The sequence below is a fragment of the Cheilinus undulatus genome, linkage group 5 (assembly GCF_018320785.1).
Source record: "Cheilinus undulatus linkage group 5, ASM1832078v1, whole genome shotgun sequence".
NCBI lineage: Eukaryota > Metazoa > Chordata > Actinopteri > Labriformes > Labridae > Cheilinus > Cheilinus undulatus.
The window spans coordinates 19,546,576-19,562,210 of record NC_054869.1 but is presented as its reverse complement, the minus strand read 5'-3'; the positions used below and the strand labels follow the sequence as shown (position 1 = coordinate 19,562,210).

The 15,635-nt window shown below is 39.2% G+C and overlaps 1 protein-coding gene across 4 annotated transcripts in view; it reads right to left on the bottom strand.

Moving 5' to 3' along the window:
* rhobtb4 (Rho related BTB domain containing 4) overlaps nt 1–15,635 on the bottom strand; it is a 61,733-nt gene that overhangs the window by 30,955 nt on the left and 15,143 nt on the right. The window contains exon 1 of one of the 4 annotated variants that reach the window (XM_041788406.1): nt 335–685. The exons of the other annotated variants lie outside the window; for them this stretch is intronic. Within the exon in view, the coding sequence (XP_041644340.1) occupies nt 335–363 (29 nt within the window). The 5' untranslated portion in view covers nt 364–685. Of the gene's footprint in view, nt 1–334; nt 686–15,635 lie in introns of those variants that run through there. 4 annotated transcript variants of the gene reach the window in all.

Genomic DNA, 15,635 nt, shown 5'->3' with positions numbered 1-15,635 from the left:
ATCCGCAGCACTAGTAACAAAACCAAAGCAGAATGTTCTTTTAATCGCAGTCCATACAGCACGTGTGGGATTAAAACAACAGAATCATGCACTTTAACATCCCCCTGTCATATTCAAAAAAATATAAGAGCCTTTGAGAGCATTACAGGAATGTTGTCAAAATATAAACGGAGATTAAAAAGCCATTAAGTGGCAGCAGTATGGTCACATAGTAGGAATAACACACAGCTGGGGATTTCATAATCTTTGGAGTGAAGGATTTTACAAGCAGTGTGTGGACTGCTTTGTGCATTGAGAGCATGTGACCCAGCATTGCTGCAGGAGGGGTCCCTACCTTCCGACGGTTCCGGTATTGACCCACATGCCACCCTGCTGGTGGTCCAGCCGGTCTCTCAAACCGGACAAAGGCGCGCGAGGAACAGATCGATGTCGTCGGTGGTCCCGTTGTTTCTTAAAGAGCACATACAGCCGCGGACGTCGCACAGGACCTCTGCCCTGTCATATCCTCCTCCTCTCACTTCCCCTCAACGCCTCCTTATTCCAGCGCCTCAACAAGTGCCCTCTTCCTGCTGTGCTGCACACCGGAGTCAGCGCTATTCGGGTTCGACAGCGACGCTTTTTTTGCATGAAATCAAAACATAACTGGCATAAAGATCCTTCTAGTCTGAGCCACCCCCTTTTGTGTTGTTGTTTCCCCAGCTGATTTCATCAGAGGCACGCCTCCACGACTGCGCGTCACGACACAAGGCGGCCAACACATCCTGTGCTGCGTTCAGGGGCTGTCAGAAAAGTAGATATTGGGGAAAGCTTGGTGCTGCTTGGTTATATCCATCAAACAACACTGGCTTCAAACCGGTGGCATATTTCAGGTTATAAAATGAACAACAAAAGTCATTAATGCTAAAAGAGGCGCCTTTATTTAACCCTTTAATGGCGCGTTACCTCAAATATATTATTAAACCCTTACCGGCTGCACTTTCCACTACATTGTCATCGTTTCTTTAAAGTGAGACTTTTTAAATTAAGCTCAGTCATCACATACCTGCTCTCAAGATTTACATAACTTTACTGTACAGATAAACCAGTGTATTTGAGGGTTTAGGGTGTGGGATGTCAGACCTATTGAGGAGCACTTTAAGGTGACATCAGCGATATGAACGCAGAAGCCAATCATATCCTGCAGAGCTCATAGTAGCCCCGCCCCCTTTCCTACTCTGTCCATCCTGTTAACTCGAAACATGCCGCAAAACACGCTGCCTTTTGTTGGTTAACCACACACTTTCACCAGTGTGCTGGTTGTAAAATCCGTGACATATTTATAGTATTTACACTCAGACAGATGATATTTGGCACATTTTTGGAAAACACTGCATTAATTCCACAAATAAGCCAAAATACAAACGTGCTGATCTGATTTTGATTTTCCTTTTATCTCTATTTAATCACGGAGATCGCCCCTTACCAATCAAGATTAGTGTTACTAAACGGATGGGGAGATTTTTTTTTTCTTCTGTGGTTATTCTTGGTCTTCAGGCATAGCAACTAGCTTCCACATAGCAACACTTGTGTATTGCTACAAAAGGCAAAACAGGAGCTAAGAAAAAACAGGCAGATCGTGGATTGCAGTGGAAAAGCTCCAACCTTTTGCCCTCATATTTTCCCAAGATCTCATTATTTTGGGATTCATTTCTGGTATGTTAATCTGCACCAAAGAAGAAAAATGCCGTCACTCCCCCAAGAGGCAAAAATACCTCAGTGTTCATCCAGAGGAACTATTTATAGTTTAAACCCTAAATTACTTTGAATATTTGACATGATCCAACAGAAGACTTCATCCAGGCATGTTTTATGTGTCAGCTTTTGTGTCTGACTTTCACTACAACCATGTCTGATATGCAGCAAAGACATGAAAGAATTTTCCACAATGGATTCTGTGTTATGATTTCAATTGAACATTTTTGATGCTCGGCCATGTGGGGACCCCAGATGATCTGTTCCCAACCTTTCTGTCATGAATGAGAAAGACTGCCCTCTTCTGGTGAAATATGGTAGCCTACTGAGCTCTCTGAAACAAAGACAGATATAAACTCTGTCTGCTAGATTATGTAAGTGCTTTCACTGCCCTGAGATTACATCTGTGACGGACACTCATGTATCAGACTTCATGCTTAATAAATTGGGATCATGCTATAGAAAATGGGGGTTGTATTACTTCACCCATTCTCACTCCTGAGAACTCATTAAAATGTGTTTTTTTTCCTCACTCCAGCATCAAAATAAAGTGAACAGACGCTCCCTGTGCAGCTAGTGGAGATGTCTCTTTTATATCTTTTTGTCCGAAGTGGTCTTGAAGCCCTGAGAAAACACTGCCCCCTAACCCGACTGGCACGGCCAGAATGGACCGGCATGAAAGATGGGCAGAAGAAAGCACAGCCCCAAAAGCAGCGGCACTGAGAGGGGGCTTAGAAAAGAGGAGAGGCAGCCCCTTTGAAGGGGAAAGGCATGCTTGTGAGAGAACTCTCAAGCAGCACAGTCTGAGGTGATGTCTGGCCTTTTCAGCTACAGTAGTACGATCAAGTACTGTGCAGCTTTGTTTACGAGCTTTATCGCTCTTTTATTAACTGTGTGGGAAGTCTGCTCCCATTGCTTTAACACTTTGGTGAGATTAAAGTTTGGAGAATGAGCTGAGATCACTCTTTGGCATGACTGCTGCAACAAGGAGTGTCCTGCTGCTTAGACAAATACTCGGTTCAGTCTGCGCTGGTATTCAAAGCCATCCAATTTTCCTCGAGCTTTACTAAAGAACCTATTTTACATTAAAACTGTTCGTTCAAATTCAGGAAAAGGTCATTCTTAGGTCATCATAAATTGCAGGCATAGAAACTGGGGAAGAGGGGCAGGATTCCCTTTGTTTTTGAATATATATATATTTTTAATACCTGTATTTGAGAGACAGGACAGTGAATATAGTTGAAAATCAGTGAGACTGTGCCAGCACCCCTTAAGGACTCACTCTGAGTACACAGGTCATGTGAACTATGTGATGATTGGTCTCCTGACTTGCTGTTGTTCCTAAATGCTTCCACTTTCTGATAATGTCACTTATAGCTGACTGTGGAATATCCAGCAGGGAGGAAATCTCATGAATCACCTTTTTGCATAGGTGACATCCATCACAGTAGCATGCTTGAAGTCACTGAGCTCTTCTGAACGACTCATTTTGTATCACAAATTTTTGCAAATGGAGACTTCATGGCTAGGTGCTTGATCTTATACACCTGTGGCAACTGGTCTGATTGAGACACCTAAATTCACTAATCAACAGATGTGGCCAAAATCTTAAGTCCAGATAGTGTTTATTGCTAGTCATTTTGAGAAATTAACCAGATGTGTTTTTTGTTACTCAGCCTTGGCTTAGTTGTAGTGTGCAGCATGTCTACTGCTTTCTTTCTCCTTTTTTTGCTTGAATCTCTCAGAATAGAAAACAACAAAGTAATGTCACTGTATAAAAGCTCTTTATGCATGTACTGAGTAAGATTCCTTTCTCGCTATAAAAAAAGAATATCAGGTATCATTTTAATGGCCATGGAGCAATTTGAAATGAAACTCTTCACCTCCCGTCCACTCCTCCGCTGACCCCGAGCTCACCACGAGTGTCCAACAGGCCTGCACACCCCCTGCCCCAGCACTGTACTGGAACTGTTCTAAAGCTGTCAAAACACACAGCTTCTCACACTCCCCGTGTCCACAGAGAGATCGCCTCGAACACACACCATCCTGAGTGCTTATAAACACACACTCAGCCCCGTGCACTGACACAAGTAGGTCAGAGCTGCAGTGGGTCTTCCAAACAGTCCTCCAGCACCATGGGACTGATAGCGGTATCAAAGATTAAATTCTACCTCCAGCCCCAACGCACAAATGAGCAATCATTACATACTGCATACTGTATGCGGAGCAACAGGATGTGATGTTTGTTTTTTCAAGAGGACTTTAGCCAATATTTTTGTTTTGCAGAGGAAGATATGCAACAGAGGGGAATTAACTGTAAATGTTTCTATGCATGGGAAAAAAAAATCAGAAGTCAACGGTCAAGGATGAGGTGAAGGATGGAGTGAAATGAGCTTGTGGGAAACTGGCAGTGGCACTGAAACAAACTTAAAAACATACATCATGTTAATCTGTGACTATGAATATCGTTTTCATTTCAACTCTTAATCTCTGGCCCTCTTTTTCCCTTTTCACTCTCTTTTTCTAACACACATTTTGACATGGATAAGTGGCTGAGATGATGTGATGCCAGAGCCAGCACCCTGGCATGAACTGCAGTGTGTTTTGTGACAGCAGGCCTATTTGGCATCTGGCGATGTGCATGTTATCAGAGTGTGAGAGTTTAAAGTGAAAAACATTCAGCACAAGATAAGTCATGAGAAAGAGAGAGATAGTTCACTTGCTTGGTTATCAGGAGTTGGTCTTATCTCCGGTCGGTCAGAAAACTGCATGTTTGTGAGCAGCTGTTGTTGCCTCATTACACCCTAATGAAGACATATCACTCACAGCACAGGCACAGCAGGGGAAAGACTACCAGACATCAGTCTGAAGCTATTTAATATGCTACTTTCTCTTTGCTATATGATGATTTAGAGACATACCTTCTACATCGTTGGTCTTACAACTCCTGAATTTCTGCCAAGTTAAGGGAAACCAACACTTCATACACCTAAAATATCACCCCTTAATATTTCAATCTAATGCGGAATCTGTTTATAAAGGTAGCAGACCAGCAAGCTAACCCACCCAAAATAAGCCACATTTTTATCCAATCCAATCTTATGAGCACTGGCCTTTTAGGTCAAATCTCCAACCCCTCTCCAGTTGGGCAGCAACAATTTTAATGATCATAAAAATATTAATTTGACCTGTGAGGTGCACATCCTGCATGGGGACAGGTTGGTTAGAGTAGGCATTAATGCAATGAAAAATATTCATGTGTCAGATTGGTAATGGGCAATATATGTTTTTTTTTTTTTGTGTGTGTGTTTTTTGTTTTGTTTTGTTTTGTTTTTTTCTGGCCAAAATAAGTTTTTAAAAAATTTTACAAGAACACAACAATAAAGATGACAGAAGACTATGTTCAATGGGTGAAACACTGTTAATGAGATAACAAAAAAAAACAAACAACATTGAAAGAAATCTGAAGTAAATGATAAACACATGTAATTTAAAAATATTGCATTTAGACGTGAAGTTGTGTCCTGTGTACCAGCTATAATGTCAACAGTGAATTGCAGGGGGCTGCCGGCCTTCATCACTCATACATTCAGGTTTTCACTGGTATGTGCTTCTTTATTTACTTGCAGATTTTTATTTTTTCTTTTCTTTTTCTTATTCATTGAGTCCTGCAGAAGCAGCTGTATGTATGAAGCAATACAGTGCATCATATCTGAACATATCATGTTGTATTATATCTAAGATAATCTAGTCCTTTCATAACTAATCGCATCATGTTGTATCGTTTCATTTTGTGTTGTGTTGTATTGTATCATATTGTGACATGTTGTATTATACTGTACAGTGTCTTTTCATGTCTTGTCAAATGGTATCGTATGGTATTGCACAGCATTACAATGCATCTTATCATTTCACAATGAATTGTATTGCATTGTATCGTAACACAATGCATATGCACCCAATCATATCTCAACATATCATATTACAACACAATGCATCGCATCACAATGTATTGTATTGTATCCTATCATATTGCATTGTATTATATCCTATCATATCGTATTGTGTTGTATAGCACTGAAATGTATCGAATCATATCACAATGTTCTTTATTGAATAGTATCCTATCACAAACAACACATATTATATCACAGAGATTATATTGTATGATATTGCTCATACATCATATTGTATCCTATTCTATCAAATTTTATTGTATCATATCATGTTGTGACATAGGGTTGGACAATTATGGCAAAAATCAAACTCACACTTAATTGAACTTTTCACCTTGATTATGATGAATAAATGATTATTCCACCCCTAACCCCCAGCTTGGTTTGTTCTGTATAATATATATTTGTATAATTTCAAAACAAATAACTGAAAGGAGCATACACAAATGAACAATTTATGCTGATTTATTGAAACAACTTAAATCACAACACACATTGGCTGAAATTAAAATATTTTTTGTAAAATTTCAAATTTTTCAAGAAAAGTACAAAATATTGTATTTCTTGCCAACAAAATAAAATATGTTTACAATGTTGAATGAAAAGTAGAAAATAACCTTGCTGCTCATGTTGGAGTCGGCTCCATGTTTGAGTTTTAGTGGACTGGATGGGATGGTGTTACATGACTAGTACTTCTCTTGAGTTTCCAGCAGGCTAACATCAGGAGAGAGAGAATTACATGGGAAAGATTGAAATTATCAACACAGCAGGTTTATGTCAGTTAGAGGCTTTAAATGATGATTTTGACTATTTTGAGATTAATTGCCCAGCTCTATTGTGACATGTTGTATACATATCACAATGCACTCTATTTTATTGTATTTCAACACAACCTATACCATATTCTATTGATTGTATCATATCGTATTGAATCTTATCATCTTAATATCACATCATATCATATTGCAATACAATGCAGCGCATCAGATTGTATTGTATTGTATTATTTTGTTTTGTATTGTTATATCGTATTGCATCATAATATATTATATCACAACCTATTGTAATGTATTGCATCATAACATAAGGCAAATCATATCCTATCAATCATATTGTATGGTTTCATACTGAACCACACTGTAACGTATCATATCGAATCCAATACCATTGCATCATAATTACATCCTTTTATACTGTATCCTATTATATTCTATCCTACTGTATTGCATCATTTCTTTCATACTGCACACTTATAACCATGTGCATCATTCCTTATATATCATAATATCATAATATTGCCCATTATTACTTTAAAGACATGATCATCAATATCTGAATACTTTTAATAATTATCATGTTCAATTTATTTCATAAAATAGATATTAACAATACTACAGCATATTATGTTACTACTTTTGTACTGAGCTGACTTCAATATATTGCATATTGCTATTCTATCTAAGGCCGGCCACGCACTAGACGATATTTTAATCTGAAACTGTGGGAGACCACAGACTTCAGGAAAATTTCCAAAGATTTTTCATCTTTAATCCTCTGAACGCACAAACTAGACGACTCAAAGAACATATAAATACCATGTTTTTAATACTCATGATTCTGGATGTCTTACGCAATGAAATCAAACACTCAACTAGCATTAATCATACTTGCAGGATCAGATGTATGAGCTACTAATCTGTGTATCATCTCCATCAGCCCAAACAGGAGAGGAGATAAAAGCCCGAATATCATCAGGTACTAATCCCTGATCATCACAGAGACTGACAGTTTGAGTCTTATGTTGTGTTTACTGATGTATGGTGAGGTCAAGTCTGTGCTGGTGCTGATGGGCCATGATGGTGGAATATGTGGAGAATGTAAAGTGGATTGAGGTCCTGGGACAAAGGCCAGAGAGACGGAGCAGATGGAGAAGGATGGGTGGGGGGGGTAGCATTGTATGGGGGGTAGATTGGATATGGCGGGGTTCTTTGTTTTTCACTGCCTGCTGTCTGCCTGAGAATAAACAGACCAGTTATTATGATATTAATGCCAACTTGAATGTTTCACAGTGAGGTTCCTGGCTTTCTGAAAGTGGAACAACATGAAAACAGAGCTGTATTCCTCACACACAAGCCCCAAAGTCTGCCAAATCTGTGCCATGCTGGATCTGGCACACCAAACCAACGACAACAGAACATCTGCCACCCTCAGCTCAAACCCGTGTTCAGCTACACAGCCTCTTTGTGACGGTCTTTAGCATCCAAGGTCCATGGCCTCTGGCGCCAACAATAGTTAAGACATCTCAGAGTAGAAAACACTTTGGTGAGGAATTCCAGACAGGCCTTTTGTTGGATGAATTATATTCCTGTTTGTTGACAGTCCTTGCTTGTAATATTTAAACCACTTCATCTTCACAGCCTGAGACAGAGGAGTGTGTGGTTAGAAAAAGGTGGACATGGTGTTTTGAGGAGATGAGTGGATGCTCTGAATTCCTGAGTGGCACAAATCTTCTGTGAAAAAGACAAAGTATGCACAACAGAAGTCGTCAGAAGTCATAATATGTAGTCTGCGTTCTTCCATGAGCAGAATGAGGCTGCACAGGCACGTCCTGCATGTCTTGTTATGTCCATGTTCATGTATAGACACAGAGAACACACTCCTTCAACAACATCAATCATCATGTTTAATTCAATCAGGTGCAAACAAACATGCATGCTCTCTGCTGGATGGAGAAACACAGGTCAGCAGAGGTGCCTCTTAAGCTGGGGCTGTCAAGTGGCAGGGCTAATCTTATTAAGGCTATCTTCAGCCACTCTTAAAGTGATAGTTCACATAACTGGACTATTTGTGCATTTCAATCAAAGCATATGGGAATTGAAGAATGGCATAGGGAAAGATTAAGTTGCATCAAAATATCCAAATAAAGAGATTCTGTTTGAGTCATAGGGATTTGTTTGACCCTTTAACTGATTTTATTAATTAATAAGGGACTATGATTTGGCTTTTTTGACCAAAAGAAAATACAAACAAAATGTAATGTCAAAGTGAAAACAGATTTCTACAAAGTAATGTCAACTAGATACAAATATATAAGGTAAGATAAATGAATGCATAAATATTTACCCTCTTCAAGTCAGTGTTAAACAGAAGCACCTGTGGCTGCACTCAACACTGAGTCTGTGTGGACAGCTCTCAATCAGGCTTGCACATCTGGACACTGCAGTTTTACTCCATTCTTCTTTGCAAAACTGCTCAAGCTCTGTCAGGTTGCTCAGGGATCAACTCAAGCCACAAATTCTCTATTGGATTGAGGTCTGGGTTTTGACCCCAGAACACTCCTTGTTGCCTCTTCACCATTTCTGTAGCTTTCGCTGTATGGTTCGAGGTCATTGTCTCGTTGGAAAATAAATCTTCTCCCAAGCCATGGCTCACTTACAGAATGATTTAGATTGTCCACCAGGATTTCCCAGTACTTTGCCACATTCATTTAACCCTCTGCCTATACAAGCCTTCCAGGGCCGGCTGCTGAGAAGTATCCCCACAGCATGATGCTGCCACCGGCCGCCATGCTTCCAAGTGGTGAATATCAACAGTCTTAGCTTATTAAGATGCAGATCCAATTAAATATGGGCTTCATATAAAACTTAATAGAATTGCATGAGTTTCCAGGCAGTCTGTCACATGATGCCAGTGGTAAAATTTGCAAAGCAAATGTCTAAAAATGGTATAACATCCATACTTGTCATGCAAAATGACACCCTCCACTCAGCCATTATTTAGGGCTGACAATGACGCTGTGTCTGCAGAAAACCATTAAGAACAGTGAACAGTCTGATTCAGCTGGTACACAGTTGTGGGATTCTGACTCACTGAGGTCACAACAATGTCAAACAAGTCCTGCTAGACTGTGGCTTTGACAAGTTTAACAAGTGTAATCCTCTGAACATGTTCTCTACGCCACATCTGATTAGATTTATAACACTTAGCTCCCCAGATACACAGAAGGGTTCAGTGCCAGTTTGAGATTGATTTAATCTGCCAGACATAGTCTCTACCAACTTCTTAATGTGTCCTTTAGAAAATCCATCAGCACAGATCACAGGGGAGCTTATCACAGCCTACCTTTAAAGATTACCTAAACCAGATCTTTTGTTCTAATATGATGAGCAGAGAAAGATGAATGAGTTAGGGCACTAGATTTACTTTTTAATCTAGGTATGAGATGAAAGAGACTACAAAATTGTATTCATCCAGCATACCTCTTTTCTTTTTTTTATGTGTATAGGGTTTATTGGTGCCTAAAATGATTTTTACTCTTTCTTGATGATGGGTTTCCTTCCTCTTAAAAATGGCCTTATGATACGACCTAATTACATGTAGAAAAAAAAGGTATTTAACTTTTTAGGTTGAAACATTCAAAAGTGTTGCTATTCATGCCACCATACAACAAAAATACTTGGCAGGTTGCAAATTACTCTCTGTTGTGCCTACATTTGATACTCTGTAGTTTTTAGGGCAGGGCTCCCCAACAAGTGGCTTGCATGGTATCCTGCGAGCAGGTTTTCAGTGGCTTGCCAAAAGGCTTGCAGACTGTTTTCCATGACAAATTCACCTTGAAAGCCTCCAATACAAAAAAAGGACAGGCCTTTCCACTGTCAGTAAAAAAGTGATGCTTCTGTCTAGTTTGTGGACATCTGAACTAAACCAATCACAGCAAAGTAACAACAGCCTGCATCGACACTTGGTCAGTTAAGCTGTACACCAGCTGAGCTAACCTGAAGAGTTAGCTGCCATTGAGTGAGCCTGTTCAGCCAGATGTATGATGGACTACAGGGACAGCCATGCAAAGATAAAGCAGGAAACATAATATTTCCCTAGGGAGTGGAACAGTGAGGGGTGTATTTCCACAAATGTAAAGGACTCGTGTCTCATGACCTGCAGCACCAGTGTCTCAGTCATGCCAATGGCTACTTTATATGGGACTTTGCTGCAAGCAACACACTATAAATGCTGAAACCGTCACTTAAAGATACAACAATCTTTATTCACATAAATGATGAAATTGGAAATGTAGCAACAGAGGCAATAATTAAAGTGGCATACATCCTAACAGTTGAGTCTCTATGCTAAGGCTTTGCATGTAGGAGAAGTACCTCACATTTTTTGTTTTGATATACTATTTCAGGGGTGTCAAACTCAATCACAGAAGGGGCTGGATTCTGGATTCAGGTCTAACCTGTGGGCCCAAAAACAGTCACCTTTTTAACCAGAAACTATCAACCTCATTTCACCAGTAATTAAATATGAAAAAACAATTTAGCAGTGATGATCAATGATTTTGACCTTTAAAAAGTTAAAAAGATAAGTTTAAAGGCACACAATCTGAGAAAAGTAAATTTATTAATTCTAAAAGGTCAAAGCATGAATTTGACATTGAAAAATAATGTTTTCAGAGGCAAATATAATGGAAAGAAAGTCAAAATCACAAGTTTAAAAGGTCAAAATGTGAAATAAAATTTGCAATCATGAAATTAAAAGTCAAAATATGATTTAAATCTTTAAATTGTTAGTCTAAGAGATCAAACTTTGGGATTATGAAGTCAAAGTTTACAGTTGAAAATATGAGATAAGATACAAAGTAATTGGTTAAAAATGTCAAAATATGGATTCAAAATTAGAATTATGAATATTAAAGCTTAAAATATTATATGAGAAGTCAAAATTCTCAGTTGAAATGCTCAAAGTATGAAATAAAAAGTCAAAATCCTAAGATTGAGTCTTAATTGTGAGATGCTAATTGAAAATGTGAAACTAAAACACAAATTTTATTTCCTTTCCCACATTCCTGACTCCTTATCTGAATATTTTTACTCCTTACTTTTTTAGATTTTATGACTTAACAAGGATATCTAAAATCATCAAGGATACATTCACATTTTTATACTTGAGGAAATCTGCAGACCTCATATTGACGGGACAGTTATAACAGAAATAACATATGATCTTGTGGGCCAGATTTAACTGTTCCAAGGGCCTGCACTATTTGGACAAAAGTAATTGGCCACACCTGTAAATTTTTGAATCCAGGTGTTTCAATTAGAGCCATTGCCACAGGTGTAGAAAACCAAGCACCAGTCAACTGTAAGTGATAATTAGAAAATGGAAGCATTTAGGAGTAACAGCAACTCAGCCACAAGGCAGAAGACTACATAAAATCCCAGAGTGGCACATGGTGCATAGTCATTATTGCTCTGCTGATTCCATAGCTAAAGAGCTCTGAACTTCCGCTTAATGCTTCAGCATACCGAGACATTTTGGACAATGCTATGCTATCAACTTTGTGGCAACAGTTTAGGTAAAGTTCTTTTCTATTCCAACATACAGTTGCAAGAAAAAGTATGTGAACCCTTTGGGATATCTTGGATTTCTGCATAAATTGGTCATAAAATGTGTTCTGATCTTCATCTAAGTCACAATAGACGAACACAGTCTGCTTAAACTAATACCGCACAAAAAATGATATGTTTTCATGTTTTTATTGAACAAAACATGTAAACATTCATAGTGCAGGGTGGAAAAAGTATGTGAACCTTTGGATTTAATAACTGGTTGACCCTCCTTTGGCAGCAATAACCTCAACCAAACGTTTCCTGTAGTTGCAGATCAGACCTGCACAACAGTCAGGAGGAATTTTGGACCATTCCTCTTTACAAAACTGTTTCAGTTCAGCAATATTCTTGGGATGTCTGGTGTGAATCGCTCTCTTGAGGTCATGCCACAGCATCTCAAGTGGGCTGAGGTCAGGACTCTGACTGGGCCGCTCCAGAAGTCGTATTTTCTTCTGTTGAAGCCATCCTGTTGTTGATTTACTTCTATGCTTTGGGTCGTGGTCCTTTTGCATCACCCATCCTCTGCTGACCTTCAGTTGGCGGACAGATGGTCTTAAGTTTTCCTGCAAAATGTCTTGATAAACTTGAGAATTCATTTTTCCGTCAATGACAGCAATCTGTCCAAGCCCTAAGGCAGCAAAGCAACCCCAAACCATGATGGCCCCTCCACCATATTTCACAGTTGGGATGAGGTTTTGATGTTGGTGTGCTGTGCCTTTTTTTCTCCACACATAGCGCTGTGTGTTCCTTCCAAACAACTCAATTTTGGTTTCATCTGTCCACAGAATATTTTGCCTGTAGTGCTGTGGAACATCCAGGTGCTCTTTTGCAAACTTCAAATGTGCAGCAATGTTTTTTTTTTTTTTTTTTTTTTGGACAGCAGTGGCTTGGCCAGGTTGGCTGACTCCTGGCTCCAATTAGCTCTTGGAGAAGTCATTAGCCTTGGTGTTCACATACTTTTTCCACCCTGCACTGTGAATGTTTACATGTTTTGTTCAATAAAATCATGAAAACATATATTTTTTTTGTGCGGTATTAGTTTAAGCAGACTATGTTTGTCCATTGTTGTGACTTAGATGAAGATCAGAACACATTTTATGACCAATTTATGCAGAAATCCCAAAGGGTTCACATACTTTTTCTTGCAACTGTAATTGTGCCCCAGTGCACAAAACAACACTATAAAGACATGGTTTGATGAGTTTAGTGTGGAAGAACTTGACTGGCCTGCACAGATACCTGACCTTAACCCCATGGTGGTCTTTTGGAATGAACTAGAATGAAGCTTGCAAGCCAGGCCTTCTTGTCAACCATCAGCACCTAACCTCACAAATGCTCTACAGTATGAATGGGCACAAATTCCCACAGACACACCAAAAATCTTGTGGAAAGCCTTCCAAGAAGTATGGAGGCTGTTATTGCAGCAAAAGGGGGCCAACTCTATATCAAAGTACGTATATTTGAATACAATGTCAATACAATCCCTGTTGGTGAAGTAGTCAGGCGTTTGAATACTGTTGTCCATACAGTGTATTTTAAATGACTCAACTTAAGCAATGGGATAAATGTAGCTCAATTACACTTTTATTGAAAAAGAGTTGGACACATGCTGAAAATTACAGTGCCATGAAAGTGTATGATCTGTTTGTATTAAAAGATGCAGGCAACATCCTGAAAATTGCACTCCAGATTTTTGCAGCACGGCACTCTGTTATCTCCTTAGAAGGACAAGTTTGACCCTGTAAAATCTCAAATCTGAATACCCATTTATGAATAAAATGTAGCACGCAAAAAATGTAATCCACCAAAAATCTTCTGGGCAGATTATTGAAAATTATATAACCTCTTTTTTTTCTGCTGCAGTATGCACTTTGCTGGACATTTGGTGATGTCATTTGTCAGATCTGCAATCTATATGAATCAGCCATTCTAGGGAACATGTTAGCTGCAAACAACAAAGGTATTTTTCTTCATCAGATCTCCATGTATACTCCATGTTAACTTATGTTTAAATGGCAGATCCAAAAAAAAATGATACACCCATGGAAAATGCCTTTTATAGCTCACTTTTTGTACAGTATTTCTTCCTTTATATAAGACTTCAATTACCAAGAATTTCTGCTAGGTGCTCTGTTTTAGTGCATAAAGATTCCCACCATTCTCAGCAGCTCTGTTAATTATATGATACAGTTAATGGGTGATCAAAAGCAAATTGCTGAAACTTTTGATCGCATTGTATTTCTGGATATGACACCATACCGCTACCTGTGGTGATGTTGGGAATAATGGTAACTTCTCTGACCTTTATAGAGGACTGCCGCTGCTCTCTGAGGAAGTATCAGAGTAAACTTTGGGCTCAGACAACAAACAGGAAAAGGTGAACAAGGACAAAAAAGAGCTCCAAAGATCAGAGCAGAAAGCGATGAATTGCATTTTCTCATTAAAGATACATTAAGCAATATTACTAGATTTATAACTCATTAAAAATGTATCAAATAAATTGGAATAGTGCAAAGTTCTGACAGAGACTGGGCACAGGACAAACACTAAATTTGTGAAGATAGGGATGCATTTGGCCCCAGAACAGGTCAGTCAGTATTCCAGAAACAGCCTGATCAAACAGAGAGTGAAGCCAAGACAAACACTGCTGGACTTCAGTCTGGCACAGAGAGGCAAAGCTGCAACCCTGCAGAGAAACACACTGCACAGAGTCGGTACATCAACCCAACACACTCTTGAAAGTGCTGTGTACCAGGGGTTATTCACCTTTTTGGCCTGTGAAGCCTTAATTAAGACCCATCAATAACCCAATCAGAGAGCCCCTCACTGTAGGTTACATATTACATATTGCATTACCACAGGAAACATGGAACTGTCATTTTTTAATTGCAACAACTTCATAAGGCTTGAAAAAATATCCAGTAATTATCATTAGTAATGTAAACATTAAGGTAAAAAGAGGCATGTCCACTGTATGTAGCAGACATGTTTTTATGCTTCTGCACCTGCAGTGGCCAAGGCCAGAGGCGTTATGAAGGGTTGCTAATCCATCCAGGCCATTCCTCTGAACTTGATATTTCAAAGACCCTCTCAGGGATCTTCAAACTCTGCACAAATGTCAATTCTGACTCAAGGATGACCTGCTTAGACTTTGGAAGCCATTACTCAGTGGTTAAGGTCATCAGTTCATGCACTGCTTGTCATTGGGATTTCTCAAGAATGCTTCAAGGGATTTCCTTCAAACTTCACTAAAATACCCACCATGACTCAGAAATTAAATAGCTACATTTTAAAGGCCTTGATCATCAGGCCTCATGTTTATCCTTTGCTTGTCAACACTAGTATATCTTGAGAACGCTTTGAGGGATTTCCTTCAAACTTGGCGCAGAGGTATCCTATAACTCACAGGCGAATTAGTTTGATTTCAGAGGTCAGTGTCATTGGGCCCCATGCTCATCCCTTGCATGTCGTAGCAGTAGCTCAAGACCGCTTAAAGGGATTTCTTCACACTTTGCAAAAATGCCCATGACAATTCAAGGATGAAGTGGTTAGATTTTGA